This window comes from Apium graveolens, unplaced genomic scaffold (assembly GCF_009905375.1).
Source record: "Apium graveolens cultivar Ventura unplaced genomic scaffold, ASM990537v1 ctg1818, whole genome shotgun sequence".
Lineage (NCBI taxonomy): Eukaryota > Viridiplantae > Streptophyta > Magnoliopsida > Apiales > Apiaceae > Apium > Apium graveolens.
In genome coordinates this window covers 59,350-81,187 of record NW_027417408.1, presented here as the reverse complement: position 1 = coordinate 81,187, position 21,838 = coordinate 59,350, and the positions used below count along the sequence as shown (strand labels likewise).

The following is a 21,838-nucleotide window of genomic DNA, read 5'->3' as shown; positions in this document are numbered from 1 at the left end:
AATTCATTAAATACATGTCAGATATTATATATCAAATTATCATCAACACTGAAGATCCAATTATCCTTCCTTTATCTATAAGCCTGCCCCTATCAATCCATCCTATCATATAAAAGAGCAAACTGAAAAAAGAAACTATTTTACCTATTCTCAGCATCCATCTCATCTACATTGTAGAGTGAAAATCAGAAAAGAAAACAGGTGACAGTACACATTAGCAATATCCCACTGCAATTAACCTTGTTGTAAAGCTAATTCATTGAACAAGATATTCTACAATTGAAGAGGTGTACAGAATGAGAATGCACAATGATGTTGGAAGTTCGGAGACATGCCCTAAATTTCATATCATACATGTAGGAAATTAAAATAAAGAAAATATACACACCAAGCAAAAATCATAGAAGAACTTAGAAATTAATCAAGTGAAATAAAAACATAAACCGTTTCACGATATTATACGAATATATTGTTCATACTGGAGAGATCTGTCAGTAGAAAACCAGTAATTCAGCCACTCAAACATACCTAAGTTACAAAATCAGTAGTGAATCCCCACGCTAAACACCGAGGTGCGAACACAAAACAGTACAAAGCATTTAAGCATTAGAATGTAACATTTATTTACACCATACCAGAAACATACTAAGTCCCAGCAGAAGGCAATGCCGCCATGAAAGAGTTGTAAGACGACTCGAGATCAAAGTGAAGCTGCCGTGCCTGCTGCTCTGTCAACTCATCCGCTGCCCCCATCTTCGCCAACCTCACAATCCACTCCTTCATCTTCACTTTCCCCTCAAAATCAGGCCCCAACAAAGTCAGCTTGTTAAGAGAAGCCGACAAATCAGACAACAACGGATGAACTTGATCAACAGCCACCATATTCAGCTTCAGCGAATCCATGGCCGTAATAAAATTCTGCACACATTCCGCAACAACAGACGCCGAAGCACTGGACGTAATCGCTGCAGCCGCTCTGTGCTCCACCGTGGCAGGCACACCAGAAACCACAAGACGGTTTATCGCAGCAGGACAGTCAATTTTATAAGTCTCGTGAAACTTCTCAACACTCGGAATCGTATACTTAAGCGTAGACGATAACGTCTTAAAATGTGCAATCAATTTCTGGCACTCAACTTCATAATCCGAGGACGAAATTATGTCCCTAACATACAATTTTTCGAGCTTTTCAGTTGCTTTAATAATCGCAAACAACTCCGCAAAGTTTTCATACATCTCTCTTTCTTGCTTATCATTCCATAACTTCACATCCATTTTCGACTGCGTGTGTATACAATTAACACATAAATTCTAGGGTTTATAATATTGGAGAAGAGAACGGGACACGCGCAGATAGAAAGATCAAAGCCTAATTGACTGAACAAAAATACAAAATCATCAGATTCAAAACAACATCATACCGCTATATATACATATGTACACACAAAATTTAAAAAAAAAATCTAAAACCTAAACACAAAATTTTAATCTATTTGGTTCCATAAGCAGAAATCAAACAATTAACAGTATGAAGCAGATATAGAAATAAAAAGGAATATTAAAGAAAGTACACATGACTTTTGAGATCAATAGCATATGTGTATTCTATCTATAGAAACCGTGTGCATCTTTATCTACACAAAAGCAATTGGTAAAGGCAGTAGTGTGCTTATATACAGAGAGAGAGAGAGAGAGAGAGAGGTGGATAAATACTTACAGAGAGAGAGAGTGAGAGAGAGAGGAGCAGGTTAGTTGTTTGTTGTACGCTTGCAGAGACAGTGAGGTTGCGTGTGGGTTTTAATTGAATTTCCCCCAATTAATTTTATCAGAATTGAAAAAGTCTTCGCACGTGGTTTCCACGTGCCTTCCATGTTTAATTAGGGATTTAAAAGAGGAATTATTTGAATCAGCTCTAGAACAGATATATTAACAAACAATTGTTTGTTGTAAATTGTAAAATATTAATATTGTATCTCTTTGAGTTTTAAGCTTATCAAGCCAGGAATTACAATGGTGTGCGACAAGTGTAAGTGCCTTAAATTGTGTTTATGTTTTTGTATGTCATCTGTTGTTGTGTATGTTATTTAAGTTGGATTTTGTTAATTAGGGTTTGTGAATTTAAATTGACAGGTGAGAAGAAACTGGGGAAGGTGATAGTACCTGACAAGTGGAAAGACGGTGCCACCAATACTCCCGAAGGAGGCGGTCGAAAGATTAATGAAAACAAACTGCTCTCCAAGAAAAATAGGTCTACTCTCCTTTTCGATTTATAAAATTGTTTGTTCTTTATCGTCTTATTGTAGTTTGTTTATATATAGTGTGTAATTCTCAATTGTTTAAATCCTCTATAATTTTAATCTTTATGTTTGTCTTTGTTCTCCAGAACATGTTTCATGCTGCTTGCAAATTTAAGCCGGAACACTTCTAGATGAACTAGTTATAGGCTATAGCAAACCAAGTGTACACTGTTTGAACTTGATGTCAACGATAAAAAGTAGGGACCAAAAAATTATGATTATGAACTTAAATTCTTCAACTATGCCGATTTCATAAATTGGCTCTTCAATCTTCAGAGTTATGAATATAGATTTATTCTCTTCTCTCTGACATGTTTGATCTTTGCTTTAGAGTGTTAGAAATAAATATTTTACCAACATAAAACTTCAGGACTCCGGAGTCTTGCAGTTTATAATGATTTTGTGCTGTAATTTTACTGGAGAAGAGGTATTGTGGAGAATGAATAACCTTACTGGACAACTGTGACGCGAAGTTAACTAATTAACTGTGAGTCTGTGAATAATTAATTACTAAATGCTGTGTATATGAGATAATGTAGGAAACAGAGTTGCACTGTTTATTAATTTTAATTAGAACCCGGAATGTGAAGTTGTAATTCTTGTTCATCCTAGATGTGTTCATGCTGCACACTTGTTGAACATAGTACTTGCCAATACTATTCAAATCATAGAATCATATTAGTTGCATATATTGATGTACATGTGTTCCCATCTAAAACCCGCGATTTCACATACTTGCACAAGTATATTCAGTATCATGCACTATGTACTAACTGCTTAACTATATTATCTCTAGAACTCTATCCTGTTTAGGGTGTTCGATATCCATATGTTCTGCATAGGTTTCATTTTTTGCATTCTTGGAACTGATGTCTTGTTGACTAACATATTATGTTCTTTTTTAAGTTTGTCATGTATTCTTCTTTTCCTGTTGTTGAAGGTCATACCAGTTTTAGTATACTTCTATGAAAATTAAAAATTCCAATTTCCAGAGTAAGACTGTAGTGGAAGTGTATCTTGATTCACATAAATATCAACGGTGCCTGTGTTCTTCATTTCTTATCATTCTGTTTCTAAAAATTGATATGGCTGCATGCTGAGATATATTTATCGACTATGGATCTAACATGAATAGAACTTTTTAAGCAATGTGGTTACTTGTAGTCTATATTACTCGGACTCTTCAATTTACCTTCGAGTACCCGTGTCGGACACTCGACACTCGGACATGAACACTCGGATTTGGGCACTTATTTTAAGCCAAAAACATGTATATTTTTCAAAAAGTTGCCGAGTCCGATACTTGGACACGTGTCCATGTCGGAGACTTCTAGCCGAGTCCGAGTAACATAGCTTGTAGTTGATAATATATACTTTCATTTTGTATGCTCAAATGTGTTTGTCCTGTTTGATATATCTTTTATTCACGTAATTTGGTTACTAAACTATTTGGATGATTTAATTTCTCGAATTAACTTTATATGGTTTCAATTTTGCAGATGGACCCCATATGGAAAGACAAAGTGCATTATCTGCAAGCAGCAGGTGCACCAAGATGGAAAATACTGCCATACTTGTGCTTACACCAAAGGTAGTTATGTGCTAATTTAAGAATAATTAATAGGTAGATTGGGGGTCTTAACTAAGCAAAAGTTTGAAAATTATATTATCATCTATTAATAAAAATTTATCGTTTGATAAAGGATACACAAAGGCTTTGCATTTTGGCACAATTTGCTTAGTTTGCTGTGATTATATTGCCTAAATGTAATTTAACTCTATTATTGCTAGAAGAAAACTAAAAGAAATCAAATAACTATTACATTCAGTACAATCTATTTGCTCGGACTGTTCTACTTTGAACAACCAAGTCGAGCTTGTTTGTTAGGCTCGTCTTGCACCAGTTTTTTTCTGCTTTAAAAGTTTATAAATTCTTAATTCAGAATTTCTTCTGAAGTGGGTTTGTTTTGCAGGACTCTGTGCCATGTGTGGCAAGCAAGTCCTTGACACCCAATTATACAAACAAAGCAATGTATAGGTGGTTCAACGATGTTAGCTTTATACATCGTTGTTTTATGCTAGTTATTCTGTAAAGAGATGACTGTTCCAAACCTTAGTTTTTAATTGGTGTAAACCTTGATTGTAAACTCTAATTTTCATTGTGAGATGGGGATATACAGTAAGTGCAATTATCATTTCAATGTTAACGCGAATATCCTGCGTGTACAACAAATCTACAATGATGTTTATGATATTTGAAGTAACTAATGGTATTTTCTATAACTTTGCATGGACGTGGAATATCTTGTTTGAGATCTTAATTATGTGATTACTGAATATTGCAGGATATTAGTTATGTGAATGTGGAATATGTGTCAGCAATCCCATCTATTCCATTTTGGTTGGCATTCTTACTTTCAAAGGTATAAAAAAATGCGGCTTTGTAAATGGTCAAGGCTGTCAAACACCCAACCCAACCCCTTCGAAGAAAAGGATCAGCTCTGAAATTTCCAAACACAATTTGGATGAGCAAGGAATCAAGTAATATAGAAATGAGACATCCTAGGCATGACAAACATAAAAGCAAAGCAACATCAGCATATGTTATTACTCAGTTCTAGCCTTCTAGGATATTGATGGAAAAGAGGAATGCTTTGCTCGTGGTGAAACATATCTTGACGATCAATGCACTCTTCTATTGAATCAGCCTCTTGAAATTATTCTTCAACTCCATAACTTTTCTTGCTCCTAGATCAAAATTATCAAAGTTCACATAAGAACCTCTAGGATTTTTATATATAAGAGGAGTCAAGTATTTAGACAGGCTTCTGAGCCATTTAAAGTTAAACTCTTCATTTGGGTTGCCACTGTTGTATTTTCATTCCAATATAACATGTAAAAGTTTCCAGCTTTACATGGGAATGGAGTGGCTGATTTTGTAAACTTGTCCATCTTTCCACCATACAGCGTCATCAGCAACTCTGCAGCTCCTTCCTCGCGCTGCATCAGCCTCTTCCACGTCCTTTCAAGGCCATTCCGAGAGACAGGATCCTTGACATTAAATAGTCCTACTCGCCTCAAAAATAGTGACAATGATTTTCCCAGATAGAACAACTCCGTAGCCAGCAGCTGTTCCTCCTCTAATCGCCCAGAAAAGATCCTGACCAAAATTACTTCTACCAACATAGATATTACCATTTTTGTTCATTAATTCTCAACAAAAATGTCAGCTCCAACTTCCAAGGCGCATCAAAATGAGGAACGGCGTTGGGGGAGCAGGACGGGCGATTACAAAGGCCCCAAAATTTTTAGCTTCCTATGTATACAAATTGAAATTTAACAAAAAAAAATTGATTACATGGTTAAAGTATGTTTCTTGTTTACAAGATTTTTCAGTAATTTATTTTATTTTAGAATCCCAATTTTTTTTTTAATTTAAGAATTAAATTGTGAATTCCTTGTCGAAAAAAGGAGTCTTGTTTAAGTTAGAAACAAAGGAGTACCAAATCAGAACAAAGGCCTTCTCATAAACCCGACCAATCATAGAAGGTTGATTTGCACAAAATATGACTGTCATCTTACCACGGAAGTGGAGTGAACCAACTTGCCGAAAGGTTTGTTCAGACAATAATCGAGTAGATGAACCGACTCCTATTTCTCTCAAATCAATTTTAAACTTCTTTTTTTTTCGCAAGTCCATAAAATTTTTAACAATCGGAAAAGGTCAACTTCTACGACGAACATCGTGAAGAATCTAATGTAAAAAAAGTTTAGCAACTGACATTAACTAATATTAATTGATAATATAACATCTACTAGTACTTGGCTACAATTAAATTGCTTACAACAAAATTTGATCATTCGACCCGAATTTATACCCGCAGTCACCTTGTTGCACCAAAAATGGACCAAGGCTTTGAATATTCACAATTTTTCTACACTATCTTGATCCCATCTTTTCTTGGACAACCGTGCCTTTGTTCAACCAATGAACTCAGACAAAGGTAAAAAAATACCACATAAACACCAGAGCAAATACAAGTACGTTGCATATAATACTGCAAATCATAAACCAAACAGAATGGATAATTTAACTAAACTTAAAAACCATTTTCTCCATTAGCATATCAGACATGACATGTTATACGAGTGTCTAGTTGAACAGAAAACATCCCAAATTCACAACACATATATCACCCGTCATCAAGAACACAGCATATTTAAAATGTCATGTTAAAACCAGAAAATAAAATCCAAGAAAACATCCTTAATCACCAACACTTAAAAACTACAGCCACATTGTTCTTTCCACATAACAAGCTTAAACAAGTTCATAAAAACAAGAAACCAACTCCATCACAAATCACAAACCATCTTAAAACACAAGCTCAGAAATCACCACCACGGAGACGCAACACCAAGTGAAGAGTGGACTCCTTCTGGATATTGTAATCTGCCAAAGTCCTCCCATCTTCAAGCTGCTTCCCAGCAAAGATCAACCTCTGCTGATCTGGAGGAATGCCTTCCTTATCCTGGATCTTGGCTTTGACATTGTCAATGGTATCTGAACTCTCCACCTCCAGAGTGATAGTCTTTCCAGTCAGGGTCTTCACAAAAATCTGCATACCACCACGAAGACGCAACACAAGGTGCAGGGTGGATTCTTTCTGGATATTATAATCCGCAAGTGTCCTGCCATCCTCCAACTGCTTTCCAGCAAAGATCAAACGCTGTTGGTCTGGTGGGATCCCTTCCTTATCCTGTATCTTTGCCTTCACATTGTCAATGGTGTCAGAGCTCTCCACTTCAAGAGTGATCGTCTTCCCAGTCAGGGTCTTCACAAAGATCTGCATACCACCACGGAGACGCAGCACAAGATGGAGTGTAGACTCCTTTTGAATGTTATAGTCCGCAAGAGTCCTGCCGTCCTCCAATTGCTTTCCAGCAAAGATCAAACGCTGCTGGTCTGGTGGAATACCTTCCTTGTCCTGAATCTTCGCCTTCACGTTGTCAATGGTATCTGAGCTCTCAACTTCAAGAGTAATAGTCTTCCCTGTCAAGGTCTTGACAAAGATCTGCATACCTCCACGCAGACGGAGGACAAGGTGGAGTGTAGACTCCTTCTGGATATTGTAATCAGCTAGGGTCCTGCCATCTTCCAACTGCTTTCCAGCGAAGATCAATCGCTGCTGGTCTGGAGGAATACCTTCTTTGTCCTGAATCTTAGCTTTCACATTATCAATGGTGTCAGAGCTCTCAACTTCAAGAGTGATAGTCTTTCCTGTCAAGGTCTTAACAAAGATCTGCATACCACCGCGAAGTCGGAGCACAAGGTGGAGAGTCGATTCCTTCTGGATATTATAATCAGCCAGAGTCCTTCCGTCCTCAAGCTGCTTACCAGCAAAGATCAACCTCTGCTGGTCTGGAGGAATCCCCTCCTTATCCTGAATCTTTGCCTTGACATTATCGATCGTATCAGAGCTCTCAACTTCAAGAGTAATAGTCTTTCCAGTGAGAGTCTTGACGAAGATCTGCATACCTCCACGAAGACGGAGGACCAGATGGAGAGTGGACTCCTTCTGGATGTTGTAGTCAGCTAGGGTTCTGCCGTCTTCTAGCTGTTTACCGGCAAAGATAAGACGTTGCTGATCAGGAGGAATGCCCTCCTTGTCCTGGATCTTGGCTTTGACGTTGTCAATTGTATCTGAGCTTTCCACCTCTAGGGTGATTGTCTTTCCAGTGAGTGTTTTTACAAAGATCTGCATCTGCACATCCATATATAAACAATTAAATCAACAGATCAAGATCAATCAGAATACAAACATATACACACACATAGAATCAAGTCAACAAAACAAAAAATCCAGATCTACACTTAAACATGTTAATCGCCGTAAATAACCAAAATAATCGAATCCAGATCTACACATATACATGTTAATCGTCGTAAATAACGAAATCGTCGAATCCAGATCTATAAATAGATCCGATCTATTTATAGATCTATAAACATTTATATGCACAGAAAAATCATAGATTCAAAGCTATACATACAATCAAATAATGAATTCAGATCTGTGTATAAACGAACAAAGAGATACAACAATTAAATAATCAATTGATAGATCCAGATCCGTTTGTATACGTACAGATAGATACAACAATCAAGTGAACAGATCAACGACTACAGATCTATACATATACAATACACAACTATAAGAAAAAATTCAGATATAATCATAAATACGCCTAATTACATGTCGATGCACAATCAAATCTATATATATAAAGATTCTAAACAGGATCAGATGAACACGATCAAAAAAATCACATACAGAGCATATAACAAAAACGCATATGAATAAACTAGCAATAATTAATAAAAAGGAGTAATTGAGAGAGAGAAAGGGGAGAGGGAGAGAGATTTACCTTGAGAGGGAATAGGAAAATAGAGAGGTATCTGAAGATTGATTAAGAGAATGAGGGATATGATATGAATTGTGAGGAGAAGAGAACGGGAGGGGGTTGTATATATAGAGGAGGAGCGTATTAGAGGCGGTGAAGGGAAGAGAGGTTATGACTATGACACGTTTGCGGTTACGTATTTCGATTTGGAGACTTTCAACCACTTCACGCCGTTACTTTGACTCTACGTTTGGCTCCCGTAACGGGGCCGTTTGAGAGATTCCTTTTTTGTTTTTTCTTCTTTTTCTAAGAAGCACTTGTATTATTGTTAGTGTTTGTTTTGTTGGCATTTTACATCGATATTTAAAATAGTTGCTAAATTTTTAAATTTTTAAAATAATGGCCAATATTTTTCTCCGCATTTCAAAAAAATGACTCTCGTCAACTCCCATTAAGTCTTTATCATTAAATTATATACTTAAAGCATAAATTACAGAAATGTGGCTGTTCTTCGTACTTATTTTCAAAATAGTGGTTAATCTTTTATAAATTTTTGAAATCTTTTTTAACTTTTTACATTCAAATTGCTACCCGGACTCACATTTTTATCGTCACAAAAAATATATGATATCACTAAATAAATAGGTACAAACACAACTTAAATAATTATCAGTTTTTTCACTTCTTCTAATTTAATCAAATGCTCGACTTCTACATTTAATCAACCTCCTCACATAAAAATATAAATAAAAAATTTAGCAAAAATATAGAAAAGAGTATCCACCATTAAAAAAACTTATAACCAAAGTAATAATGATTTGTTAATCGACATATAGTATTAGAATCAATTTAGGAAAACTCTTTAAAACTCTTACTACAATTAAAATTTAAAAATATCATTATTTAAAAAATTTAAAAATGTAGCCACTATTTTAAAAATAAGTGTGAATTATGATCAACAGTATATAATTTTACACCTTAAATATATTAGTTAATGGAGAAGACTAACAAGAGTTGACTATAACCATTTTTTTAAAGATGAAAACAAAAGTTGGCTACTGTTTTCAAAATTTGAAAATTTGGCCACTATTTTAAATAGTGCCAACACTATATAATTTACTCGTTATTTTTATTTGTTTGCTGGTAGATATTCTCTGCGCAGCTTCCTCGCACCATTGTTCTGTATTATCTAGTGATAGTGGGAATAATAATTTTATAATTTATAAAACCTTGTTTTGTCCTTATAAGTTATAACAGATAATAATAACAATTTTCTTGCTGAAAATTAGGTGATTATCTCTTAGCCAAAGCTAAAGATCTGCAATTTTTTTAATAAAATTATCGGTCGAAAAATTGTTTCAGACATAATGGATACTCATACTCAGAAAAGAAAATGTTTTTATATCTTTGCAGAAATCGATCACAAAATTAACCACCAAATCTCGCAAATACCTATATCTATTCCCACAGTAAACAATTTTAACAGTATTTTAGTTGAATTGCAAATCGTCTAGACCACATTTTTTCCCATATTTTGGACCAACACCCAACTGATTGTATAGTAAGCTTGCGAATAATATTAACTACATTTGGTATAATAAAAAACCTTGGGTTGTTGTGTGGACCATGAAAAAACATGTAATTTTCTTGCAATGTTCCTTTGATAAACAAGGACTAAATAATCTTACGTATGTACAAGAAATAATTTATACTATCATGTCGAGGAAATTACCAAGGAATTTAAATTAACTATGATCTTCAGACGCAAGAAGTCAAACATGTTATTAGTCTTTAGTGGTGTATAGTTGAACTTGTCTTGGCCAAACTTGGCCATGAACATCTCTCTTGCTATATCGCCTGTCCCAAGACCAAGGGATGTCTGTTTAGACAACAAAATTCATGTTAGGGTTAAGAATATGGTACAAGCCTTCATAAGAGAAAGGGGGCAGTATAACCTTCGGAAGAATATCGTTGTGGCGGGAGTTCGTAAGGCACTGGTAATGTGATTACTTCTGATGATTCTGTATTCCTGTTTCCTTCCCATGACAAGGTGACCAGCTTTGTTTTCTCCGCTTCAGAAGCTTTAGCTGACTCGCATTTTCCCTAACGATGATAAGAAATGAGACTTTGGTTGACTTCCTGAGGATTATCATGATTTAAATCAAGAAACAAGGTAAAACTGTTACCATTACTTGATTTCCATTGTCTGTACACGAAAAGCTACACCCTTGCCATTTAGAAGGTAAAAACAGTACTCCGAGCTGTGATTGTTCACAAATTCTAAATAGCTAAATATTCCCTACATCTGAAAAACACTTGGCTGCATTCTACAAAATTTGAAGTTGGATACCTCGTACGAACGAATCATTAGCTGAGAATTATTTTTCTGGAGTGCACCCCAGGCAGCTTTGCTGAGGTTTGATGAAGTTAGTAAGAACCACCTGTTTGACAAAAAATAGTAAAAGTCATGGATACCAAGCCCATTGTTATTTGGCATATGCTTGGAAGGGTCAGAGGACCAAAGTCGAGATTTGGAATTAAAATAACAAGCACGCCTTTGAGGAATCTTACGCAAGGTTTTGGCCATTATAACGTGCAAACGTCTTTATATGTGGCATTGCATGACTGAAACATAAAGTTTATTTGTCAGTCTCATTTGGAAGTCGACTAAATGTTGCTATACCACAGCAAATGAATGATTACATCAATAACATCATCTTATCACATTCTTTAGGTATGAAATCATACCAGCGACCTGAGTGGCTAGCTTTCCATTTGGCCCAATATTTCTTCAAAAACTCTTTCTCAACGTTCTTTTGTGGACTTGGGATGGCATTTCCAGCTGCATAGCCCTAAACAACAAGCAACCTTTAATCTTTACTCCAAGCAGTAATTTCCAGTACAAAGACGTTGAAGCACGTGTATCAAAGAGGAAGATTTCCTATTTGATGAGGTAGAGTTCCAATGCATGTATTTTTATTTCTCCTATCATTAGTTCCTTACACGCCTATATCATACTTATATAACAAGCCAATAGTAATTAATTCTTTCCGCCAGTAAATTTGATGATCAGTGTAATTAATATTAGAAGCTACGCTATTTAAATGACATATGAACCTTGATGATTAATGATTAATTAGATATACATAAAGAACCAAAAGATGGTGGAAGACATATTACAATTGAACTCTACCTCCACAATAAAAAGGAGCCTAGTACATAATTGATACCATTAGGTCACATTACATATTAGAAATGAATAATCAAGGCTAGGGCTGTAATTCGAGCCGAGTCGAGCCGAGTTCAATTTTTTTACAATCGAGTTCGAGTTTTTTTTTATCGAGTCGAGTCGAGCCTGAAAATAATCGAGCCTGAATTGTGTGTTCGAGCTCGGCTCAGGTAATACACGAGCCGAGTTCGAGCAGTTCGCGAGTTTTCGAACTTAACGAGTTTTTCAACGAGTTTTCGAGTTTAACGAGTTTTCGAGTTTAACGAGTTTTTAACGAGTTTTCGAGTTTATCGAGTTTTTTCACATATTTTCGAGTTATCGAGTCCTTATCGAGTTTATCGAGCCTACGAGTTTATCGAGTTTTTAACATGTTTTCGAGTTATCGGGTTCTTATCGAGTTATTCGAGTTTTATTTTTACCTTCGTAAAAATATTATTTTTTTTGAAATTTTGACATATAATTTAAAAACATTAGTTTCACTATTAATAACAATAAATAAATGTTCAAAATAACATACATGTGTTCTGAGGTAAATCTAACAACATATTCAAATACATGTATAAACTAGAAAACAAATAACAACACCTTTGTTAGTATAATTTTTCAAATCATCTATGTTATTAATTTTGTTTAACTCTATCTTCATATTTCTTAAAAATGTACTTATTTTTCTATATTGTATATTGTATATCTTATATATATGATAAATAAAGTAAAATGATAATTTTATTATTGTCGGGACTCGGGGGAGAAAAGTAATTTTTATCTTTTTTAAAACAAAAGTACGCAATAGACATTAAATCATTAATAATAACAATTATAAAATAATAATTTTAATTAATAGCAATACATCATAATAAAACTTTTTTTGGTGTAATTTATATCATAGTTGTATAATATACCTATTAACTTATCACTAAATTGTAAATTTAGATCTAATTAGTTGACATCTCAATTAGAATTTAGACAACTATAAAAAGTATGAATCGAATTTATAATAAAATATCAATATAGTAGTAATACATTATTACTATAAAGGACCGTTAGATTTTGAAATAAATGATAACTTTTAAATCTAAAATAAAGGAATATTCTATAGATTCATGATTTAAACAAAAAAATAGAAACCCTATATTGAATAGATTATTTGATGTAAAATTCGTAACTGTCCTTTTTATTTTAAAATAAAATCAAACGAAACTCGATAACAATTTTACTTGCTTCAACTCCAACTTGATTCTTTTTTGTTTTACTCTTTCAAATTAATAACTTCGTATTTTTCTATAAAGTATTAATAATTGATGCAATACAAATCTAATTCAGTTCAAAACAAAATTAGTTTTGACTTATTATTTTATGAGTTTATGTTTTTATCTCTTCTGGTTTTGTGGAATTTAATTATGTGGTGGATGATATAATATTCTAATTTGCTTAGTGACATTGTTACTTTTTACAATCATAGTACAATACTACACTAAATTTCAGGATTTATGTATCACTAGTACAATGTTAAGTGTTAAGTTTGTTAATCAAATATGGTAGAATCGTAATGAGGTTATGGAAGACATGATTAGTATATTAAGGTTGACCAAAAAAACACCCTTGGGTAGAAAAAGGGACAATATTTAGGAAGGCATCTGAACTTTGAAGCAATCGATTGAAAAAAAAACAAATGCAAACATTTTCAAACAAATAAAAGTATGGAAGGGGTCCCCTCAAATATACACAAAGTGACAAAGGACTACCAATATCAAAATATGTATACATATCCAGAAAAAATTATCAATCATGTAAATAACAAATATAGAAAGACACAAGTCATATTAATAATATAAGTAAAATAAAATATCATTAATCATGTAAATAACAAATAAAAATAGCATCAAGTTATATTAATGGAAAAAAATAAAAATATAGAAAAACATAAGTAATATTAATAACATAAGTAATAACATATATAAAAAATAAAAATATTAATTAAATATAAAAAATTAACCGAGTTCGAGTTCGAGTCGAGTTCGAGTTTATGGAGTCGAGCTCGAGTAGAGTTCAAAAAAACTCGGCTCGGCTCGAGTTTTTAATCAAGCCTAAAATCTTGTTCGAGCTCGAGCTCGATAACGAGTTCGAGTCGAGTCGAGCCGAGTTAATCGAGTCGAGTTCGAGTCGAGCTCAAAAAAGCTCGGCTCGAATTACAGCCCTAATCAAGGCATTATAGCAATTGGAGTTTGATTGATATCTAATAAATATAAATTGTGATGAAAAAAGGACTTCAATAAACAAATGAGAATACAAAGGTCATGGGGAGCCAGGAGCAAATCGTAAAATTAGAAAGAAGGGAGATGATAAAATGAAATATACCGCACAGTGTATAGCTGTAAGTATGGAATAATATCTAATAAATATAAATTGTGATGAAAAAAGGACTTCAATAAACAAATGAGAATACAAAGGTCATGGGGAGCCAGGAACAAATCGTAAAATTAGAAAGATGGGAGATGATAAAATGTAATGTACCGCAAAGTGTATAGCTATAAAGTATGGAATATATACGGATAATCATAAATCAAATATATTAAACATATTTCCAACCACCGCACAGATGGAATCTACAATGCACCTTTCACTAAGCATGACCATTTGTACATCCAACGAAGATGTATCATGAAAAGTTCATGGACATACATTATCAAAGAGAGGAATATTGGACATTTGTTCGTTCCAGAAACAATCAAAAATGTAAGTGATAAGGTCCGGAAAATTCTACCTCTAGTGAACATCTGACATCTTCTACAGAAGGCCATATTATTAATGGCTCTCCAACACCTAGAGGCTTTTGATCTTCTGACACACCTGATGACATTGATGATGCTAGTTCTGTCATCCACTTCTCATCCAATGAACCTAGTGATGAGAACTGCAATAGATCTGGATTATATAGGCTTGAAAAAAATTAATTAAAATCATTGTGCAAGATACAGCCAGGTCCTTAATATTAACTTCCTTTGCTAGATTCAACATTTTGCAGCAATATGCAGTATCTAAAATTTTGATCTAAGCGAAACTGGCAGATGATAACTGTGATAACTGATAAGGATATATATATGGTTTATAGGAGGCCAAGCAATACATAGAGGGGGGAAGGGGGTTTATAGAAGGCTAACCACTATACATTGTGTCAATATCTATAATGTTTACAAGTGACAAGCATAAATGATATGATGAAATAACTTTATAAATAAGAACCTATCTGTAAGATCTTGCGGTCTAGAGAAAGGACAAGCAAAAGGTGCAAGGTCTGTTGGTCCAATTTTAAATTGCATTGCACCATGATCTTTAACCACCCACCCCCCACCTTTTACAATAACTTTTTTCTGATTAAGTTTTTGGTGTACTGGTTTCACAATCCCCCTCATTTGTAAATGGCTACCTGAAGTAAATTAAGTAAATTTTAGGGTGGACAACTGACATTCCTTAATATGCATTCTAAAACTACCTATCATCCATCACTTCGCATGTCAATTATCCATCCATATACATTGGTAACATGACGGTTGCATGGCCGATCAAAAGTAAGCAACAATATCCATAGACTTCGCTTCCAATTAATATTTTGGCTATGCGTATAATAATCCATTAATTCGCTTCTATGTATGCTATAAACAATATTAATAACTTGAGTAAATAAATACACCTGATAAACAAGAGGGGCCTTCCGAAACTGTTGATCAAAAGTACTTTCCTGCAGAACAGTCCGTAGTTTCATATGCCCCCATTTTTTTAAACTGGAACCTGAGTGGTAACCAGGGACAGAAGCAATCAACCTGACCTGGAATTGGATATTAATTTTTTTTAAAAGCTTAATACAGTTTTCCGAATATGGAATCATAATCTATGTCAAAATGATGCATAATTAAACCTATAGAGTAGCGACAAGACAACCTTAGTTATATATGTTCAGGAAATACCCAACCAAATTTATTTTGTTGGAAAATCCTTAGGCGAAATTTAATTTGGAATTTAAAAACTAGCTTGATGTGTGCGTCAAATAAAAAACAGGGTTTTAGCTGAATATCCATATCATTTGTCAAATTTCCAAAAAAAAAAAATCTATTAATATTTTGAGGGTTTCAATTGAGAAAACCAAAGAAAATAGAAAATTACTGTTGCACTGCTGTAATCAAATCTCCTGAAAAACGATGCATTGATACTGCAGTTTCCAAGGCCCGGCAAGCTGACGGAAAATTCTGGCAACTGCAAATAGTCACAAATCAGGAGATAAAATTTATTGTAGCTATAACATAATATTGTCAATAATCCTGGAGACCATACAAGAACTGCATCATGCTTGTATCTAAAATGTTCCAAGGGCTCAGGTTGTGATAGCAATTACAAACAATAAATTAGTATAACGCGAGATGATTAGTTTACTTCTTGGGTTACGGAGTAAAGCCTGGACCTCTTATTAGTTATTACCAGGAGGAAAGGGGTATCTGCGAAGCCTCGCAGATAAAAAAATTTAGTTTTACTGAACCCCGCATAGGAATTAGGACTATATAATGTTAAAATTTGTAAAAGCAGCTTCAAAAGCATTTAAAGAAAAATATGAAGTAATTCATTTCAGGCTATGGAAAATCTAGTGCAAACCTCGAAACGCGTAACATGCTGGCATATTATTTTACTTACAGTTGTGACTTCTATACTCGGCAGAAGTGCAAAGTAGATATTAGTGACATTCATGTCCCTCAACGGTCTAGAAACCAATTATATCGGATTTAAATCTCTCTTGGTTACATTTTCTCCAGCGTGAAATTATTGCTTTTGCTTTCAAAGTGTTAACATCACAAACAGACCCACATATCTACACTTATCGCTGTAAATGAGTCGAGCGGAGCCGAACTCTTGAGTGCTCGGGTTCGGCTCATTAGAAAATTATCAAATTCGAATATGAACTCAAGTTTCAACTGACCAAAAATTTTCTTCCGATTCGGCTCATCAAGAAATAATATAATTTCGCGAACAAGTAGCAAACACGTCTCATGAGCTTACTCATGAACTTGTGAACTTGTGCTCACAGACAACTCATAAATACAGTATTACTCACAAGTTTGCTAATTATTTTTTTCAAGAATACATAAAAATATTTAAAAAATAAATATATTAAAAGTTTCAAACTACTAATATAAGTTCGTAATTCCAATATCATACTAGTTATGTTTTAATGAGTAACATATTCCATAATTTAATTCATATTAACGACATTATGAATATATAGAATTTTCAAATTGAGAAATAACTAAATATATATTGATTACACACACAATTATTTAGCAATCGAACCTAAGAGCATGTGTATGATCATAACTTTTAGCTATTGAGTGAGCTGTTCAAGAGCTTAAAAAATTAACTTGTACATGAACCTCCTTATCAAGCCAGTTCAAACTATTGAGCCCAACTTTTATGTGATCAAGTTTAACTCGTCACTAGTTTATGAAACGAACCTTAAAATCGTGTGCAAGTTCGGCTCGTTTATAAGTGAAAACTAAACTCAAACCGATATTTTTCAAGCCAAACACTGAACCTTTTGTGAGCATCTCGACTCATTTACACCCCCTATCTACACTGAATATACAAATAAGCTCATCCTTGGACCAGATTCTCTTTGGGTAATAAGCTTTTAACATATATTCTTCCTAGTGATATTATTAATCTCAGAGAGCCCCAAAAGAGCACATTGTACATGTCATAGCAGATGAGAAATATAGTAATTATAATGAAAGCAATTAGGAAATAGCTCCTTATTTTGTTATCTTCAGAAACAACTATATGAGCCAAAAACACATTGCATAACAGATTAGTACAACTATTACCTTCAGTGCAGTGAGATAATCAACTAGGTCATTTTCAAACCCAGATCCTTTATTTGAAGCATTAGAATTCTTCCACGGGAAATCTTGCATCCATAACCCTTGGCTTTTGTTATTCCAATCAACATATATCAAGTTTGCTGTATGGACAATAATCCTCACTCCTTGAGGATAAACAAGAAGCATTGCTTTTGAATGGTGTGTCCCATACGAAATTGGCAATGGGGGTTTGTGTAGTATCCAATTCGCGAACTTCTTTCTCTAAAAAAAAATTAGCAAACTTGAGTAAAGCTTGTGTTCGAACTATGATACACAGAAGCACAAAATAAATAATACCCAAGGCAGCTACAAACCTTCATGTACTCCAATGTACCATCACCCTCTCCATGAATGACCAGAACATGAGGAACTTTGGTAAGTGTTGTACAAGCTACATTACGACAGGAAAAGGATCACTGTTTTAGAAATTTATGGATCAGATCCACATATTTAAAAATACACAACTTCATTATTTTATTGAAGTTGCAAAGCAATTAGAATCACAAATTTTCCAGGGTAACAGGGACACAGTTAAAAAAATAATATACAATAAGTACAGAAATTGAAAATATAAATAGGACACTTTGATAATAAGATGATCATGAGAGTGCAGATGGGTCCTTGGAATTTAATGATAACATCCTCATTCCTCACTATAACATGGAGCTCACCGGAGGTCAACCAGTCAATATCCACCATGTAATTTGAAAGGAGAGCAACCTGTATATTTCCCTACAATGAAGTTCAAAGATCTTCAACCCATTCAGCGAATCTAATCTAATCTTATTAAAATGTACAGGCAGAAAAACAGATAGACAATGAATTCTGAACACTGAACAGCGTTGAAGTTTAAAAATAGGCAAGCAATTCTAAGTCAGGATTACAATATAGTGTTAAAAATTATATGATTAAATAATTTTGTTAATTTGAGTACCACCGAAAATGGAATAAGTAACGAATACAAACTATTTGACTACCAGCAAACCAGGATGAAGATAGTACCTGAACCACATCACCAATAGAAACAGCATTTGTATTTGCCCATGGTGGCAGGTCTTTCACTTTCATTAGTCGAAAAGTTGATGGTAATTTATCCTTAGTAGGGCTGAAGTAACGGATAGTCTCAATAGATTTTCCATGCACAGGGCTACCATGGTTAAGCTCAGCCTGAATAAAAACAAACATGCAGTAAGAACTTTATTATTGTAAAATCACTACGCATGCACAACACAAACATTTTCATCTTTCAGCCTGTAGTATCTACTTCAATATTTCATGATACTGTAACTATTGAGCTGCACCCAATATAAACATACCTGCAAACTTCTCGCAAAAACTTCATCTTGAGAAACCTGCTTTGCCCTCTTCCGACTAACGAATTCATCTTCTTCACATACTCTCTTCCCTCCACTAGAATCCCTCTTCTGACTACTTGATCCCACACTATTCCTCTCACACACAAACTTAAAGAAATGATACCCAGGTATCAACTCAACAAAATCACCATCTCTAATCTCACAACTCTCCCTCGACAAAAGCTTCTTCCTTTGATCATTCGATCGAACAACAACCGGGTTCGACCCTTCCTACAAACCGCACACACAAACCAAAATCCACAAAATTTAGACTTACCCATCACCACATTTCACATTCAACTTCATTCAGAACAAATATCAAACACATTGTATGCATTAGCCTTAAAACTTACTACAATCAAATGGGCCGGGGCATTTAGTGAGGCAGTAATGCAAAGATGCTTCCGGCTGAGTCTTTTATCAGCTACCGGGATTGAATCACGGCCCACAATGTTAGGCCCATGAACAATCGGGATTTTAGGAATTGAAGTGTTTTCTTGTAGCTTGTCGTTTACAGGAACCAAAAATCCAATCTTTAACAACAATTACAAATGAGAGAGTTGAGAAAAAAATATTCAGAGCATATACATACAGTATCAAATTGTAAGTATAAAAGAAGAAGGTACCTGAGGAGCTAATGCGGCCATTGACGAGCATGTATGTATGCTTGGTAATTTGTTCTAGACTTCTATATTATTTCTGATTTGTTAAACAAAAAAGTAGTACTTAAAAAATTATTAAAAAATTGTTTTAAATTAAAACCTAAAAATTATTTAATCATAGAAATTTCAGAACCGCATATGTTTCGAGTATTTAATAACTTAGAGGAGAGTACTTAACGGATTTGTAATTTTTAAAATAATTTTGTACTCAATTAAGTTACATATAAGTACGTATTCAGGAGTAATTAGCCTATTATTAAGATTAAATTATTGATAACAGAAAACATGAAAATAAATTCAGAAAATTTATAATTTAAAGAAAAAATATTTGGGTTAGTAAAAAAAAGGAATTTTTATGTAAATATCCAAGTTTCAGAAAATATTTGCAAAAATACGAATCAACCTAATATGTAACCACATACGCAACCGTTTCACTTGCTTCGGGATAGATGTGTGGGACAGAAGGCTCGTGGTCCTCACAGCCCGATTTCTGGTTGTGCACTCCAACACAAGCACCGCCCGACGCCTGCAATCCGAACTGAGGACGGGTTTTTGGAGTTAGCTCACCCTCGCGGGATCGCAATTCCATAAAAGGGGCCGAGAAGGCGGCAGACGGGCCTGTTATGAATTGAAAACTAGGTCGTATTTATTGCTAGGGTTCGTGAGATTCGAGACTCGGTTTGACTGTTCTTGTGTTTTGTGACTCAATCTGCCTTAATAAGATGCCTACGTACCTTGTTGTATGCCAAGGATCCAGTCAAAAACGTAGTTCTGATTTGTGGGGTGAGACCCCTTATATAGGCATATGATGCCATAGAATTAGGTCAGGGTTGGGAGACTTTTTGGATAAGTCTCAGATTTAGAGTGGACTTTGGATTCCTAAAAAGTAGGAAATTGATTCATTATCTTATAAGGCCTCTTGGAGGCTGATCCACAAGGACTCATATCCTTTTTAGGACTTTTATCAATAGTTGATTTTCCCCATTTTTATTAATTACGAAAATAATTATTATGCAGGGTTAATGGGCTTTATTGTTGACCCAACGTGGGCATAATTAATGCAACATTAACTGCCATCCAGGGTTTATTTTTCTCCCTATCATTTGCCCCCAACTTTCAGGAAATCATAAAAGATTTCGTGAAAGTTAAGTTCACTTAATCCCTTACTGGGTATCGTTTTTTGCGTAAAGTGTGGAGCGATCTACACATTTACAACGATTTGCCTTGTTCGTGGCTTCAGGATATTTTTTGGGAACTTCCCTATTATCTTCCTTACTTTATTCCTATTTTTTAGGAATTTTCTGGCATTTTCCAGGAATTTCCCCTTAATTTCCGGAATTTTTTCCTTATTTTTCTAGAATTTTTCCTTATTTTCTGGAATTTTCTACAATTTCTGATAATTTTTTCTATTTTCTGGAATTTTCGACCAGAATTCTGCCCTAATCGACCATGAATCCTGATCGATTTCGACCAGGAATCCTGATCGATTTCGACCAGGATTCTAGTCGATTTTCGGCCAATTTTGCCATTCTGGTCGATGAATTCGACCATGATTCTACCTTAATCGACCAGGATTCCTGGTCGATTTGGACTAGGATTCTAGTCAATTTTCGGCCAATTTTGCCCTTCTGATCGATGAAAATTTCGACCAGGATTTTGCCTTATCGACCAGGATTCCTGTCGATTTTGACCAGGATTCTAGTCGATTTTCGGCCAATTTTGCCCCTCTGGTCGATGAAATTTTTGACTAGGATTTTGCCTTAATCGACCAGGATTCTTAGTCGATTTTGACAAGGATTCTAGTCGATTTTCGGCCAATTTTGCCCCCCTGGTCGATGAGAATTTCGACCAGGATTCTGCCATAATCGACCACGATTCCTGATCGAACTATAGAACTTTTTACCATCCATGTCGAATGAAAATTCGACCAGGATTCTCCTTTAATCGACCAAGACTCTGATCGAACTATTCTCTTCGGCTTCCCTCG

General features: G+C 34.6%; 4 protein-coding genes across 8 annotated transcripts; 1 reads left to right on the top strand and 3 right to left on the bottom strand.

Moving 5' to 3' along the window:
* Positions 1 to 401: 401 nt before the first annotated feature.
* LOC141700154 (vacuolar protein sorting-associated protein 28 homolog 1-like) lies at positions 402 to 1,853 on the bottom strand. 2 transcript variants are annotated; one of them, XM_074503962.1, is made up of 2 exons: positions 1,718 to 1,853; positions 402 to 1,377 (listed from the first exon to the last, which is right to left on the bottom strand). In XM_074503962.1, the coding sequence occupies exon 2, from the start codon at positions 1,273 to 1,275 to the stop codon at positions 646 to 648; it is 630 nt and encodes a 209-aa protein (XP_074360063.1). In that variant the 5' UTR covers positions 1,276 to 1,377; positions 1,718 to 1,853; the 3' UTR covers positions 402 to 645. The 2 variants fall into 2 exon arrangements, with proteins under 2 accessions (XP_074360063.1, XP_074360064.1); XM_074503963.1 differs by having other exon boundaries at positions 402 to 1,281; positions 1,718 to 1,833.
* Positions 1,854 to 1,866: 13 nt separating this feature from the next.
* LOC141700155 (uncharacterized) lies at positions 1,867 to 5,668 on the top strand. 2 transcript variants are annotated; one of them, XM_074503965.1, is made up of 4 exons: positions 1,867 to 2,026; positions 2,131 to 2,248; positions 3,797 to 3,888; positions 4,643 to 5,668. In XM_074503965.1, exons 1-4 carry the CDS (start codon positions 2,011 to 2,013, stop codon positions 4,648 to 4,650), a joined length of 234 nt encoding a protein of 77 aa, XP_074360066.1. In that variant the 5' UTR covers positions 1,867 to 2,010; the 3' UTR covers positions 4,651 to 5,668. The 2 variants fall into 2 exon arrangements, with proteins under 2 accessions (XP_074360066.1, XP_074360065.1); XM_074503964.1 differs by lacking the exon at positions 4,643 to 5,668 and adding an exon at positions 4,271 to 4,591.
* An 876-nt stretch (positions 5,669 to 6,544) lies between these two features.
* LOC141700153 (polyubiquitin) lies at positions 6,545 to 8,884 on the bottom strand. Its single transcript, XM_074503961.1, has 2 exons — positions 8,727 to 8,884; positions 6,545 to 8,062 (listed from the first exon to the last, which is right to left on the bottom strand). The coding sequence occupies exon 2, from the start codon at positions 8,060 to 8,062 to the stop codon at positions 6,686 to 6,688; it is 1,377 nt and encodes a 458-aa protein (XP_074360062.1). The 5' UTR covers positions 8,727 to 8,884; the 3' UTR covers positions 6,545 to 6,685.
* A 1,378-nt stretch (positions 8,885 to 10,262) lies between these two features.
* On the bottom strand, positions 10,263 to 19,944 carry LOC141700158 (tyrosyl-DNA phosphodiesterase 1). 3 transcript variants are annotated; one of them, XM_074503969.1, is made up of 16 exons: positions 19,816 to 19,944; positions 19,543 to 19,722; positions 19,151 to 19,420; positions 18,837 to 19,001; positions 18,506 to 18,566; positions 18,149 to 18,225; positions 17,799 to 18,056; positions 16,093 to 16,182; positions 15,623 to 15,757; positions 14,696 to 14,845; positions 11,451 to 11,554; positions 11,274 to 11,327; positions 11,053 to 11,143; positions 10,895 to 10,963; positions 10,658 to 10,805; positions 10,263 to 10,581 (listed from the first exon to the last, which is right to left on the bottom strand). In XM_074503969.1, the coding sequence occupies exons 1-16, from the start codon at positions 19,834 to 19,836 to the stop codon at positions 10,487 to 10,489; spliced, it is 1,968 nt and encodes a 655-aa protein (XP_074360070.1). In that variant the 5' UTR covers positions 19,837 to 19,944; the 3' UTR covers positions 10,263 to 10,486. The 3 variants fall into 3 exon arrangements, with proteins under 3 accessions (XP_074360070.1, XP_074360068.1, XP_074360071.1); XM_074503967.1 differs by having other exon boundaries at positions 10,265 to 10,581; positions 10,889 to 10,963; XM_074503970.1 differs by lacking the exons at positions 10,263 to 10,581; positions 10,895 to 10,963 and having other exon boundaries at positions 10,720 to 10,841.
* Positions 19,945 to 21,838: the final 1,894 nt, after the last annotated feature.

Bases quoted from the DNA above. Each gene is read 5' to 3' on its own strand.
- LOC141700153 (XM_074503961.1), bottom strand. From the start codon at position 8,062: ATGCAGATCTTTGTAAAAACACTCACTGGAAAGACAATCACCCTAGAG.
- LOC141700155 (XM_074503964.1), top strand. The intron at 2,249-3,796 runs GTCTACTCTCCT...TCAATTTTGCAG, and splicing joins CTGCTCTCCAAGAAAAATAG to ATGGACCCCATATGGAAAGA. The intron at 3,889-4,270 runs GTAGTTATGTGC...TTTGTTTTGCAG, and splicing joins TACTTGTGCTTACACCAAAG to GACTCTGTGCCATGTGTGGC.
- LOC141700154 (XM_074503962.1), bottom strand. From the start codon at position 1,275: ATGGATGTGAAGTTATGGAATGATAAGCAAGAAAGAGAGATGTATGAA.
- LOC141700158 (XM_074503967.1), bottom strand. From the start codon at position 19,836: ATGGCCGCATTAGCTCCTCAG. The intron at 19,723-19,815 runs GTACCTTCTTCT...TTGTTGTTAAAG, and splicing joins TGGCCGCATTAGCTCCTCAG to ATTGGATTTTTGGTTCCTGT. The intron at 19,002-19,150 runs GTATGTTTATAT...GTTTTTATTCAG, and splicing joins TTTTTGCGAGAAGTTTGCAG to GCTGAGCTTAACCATGGTAG.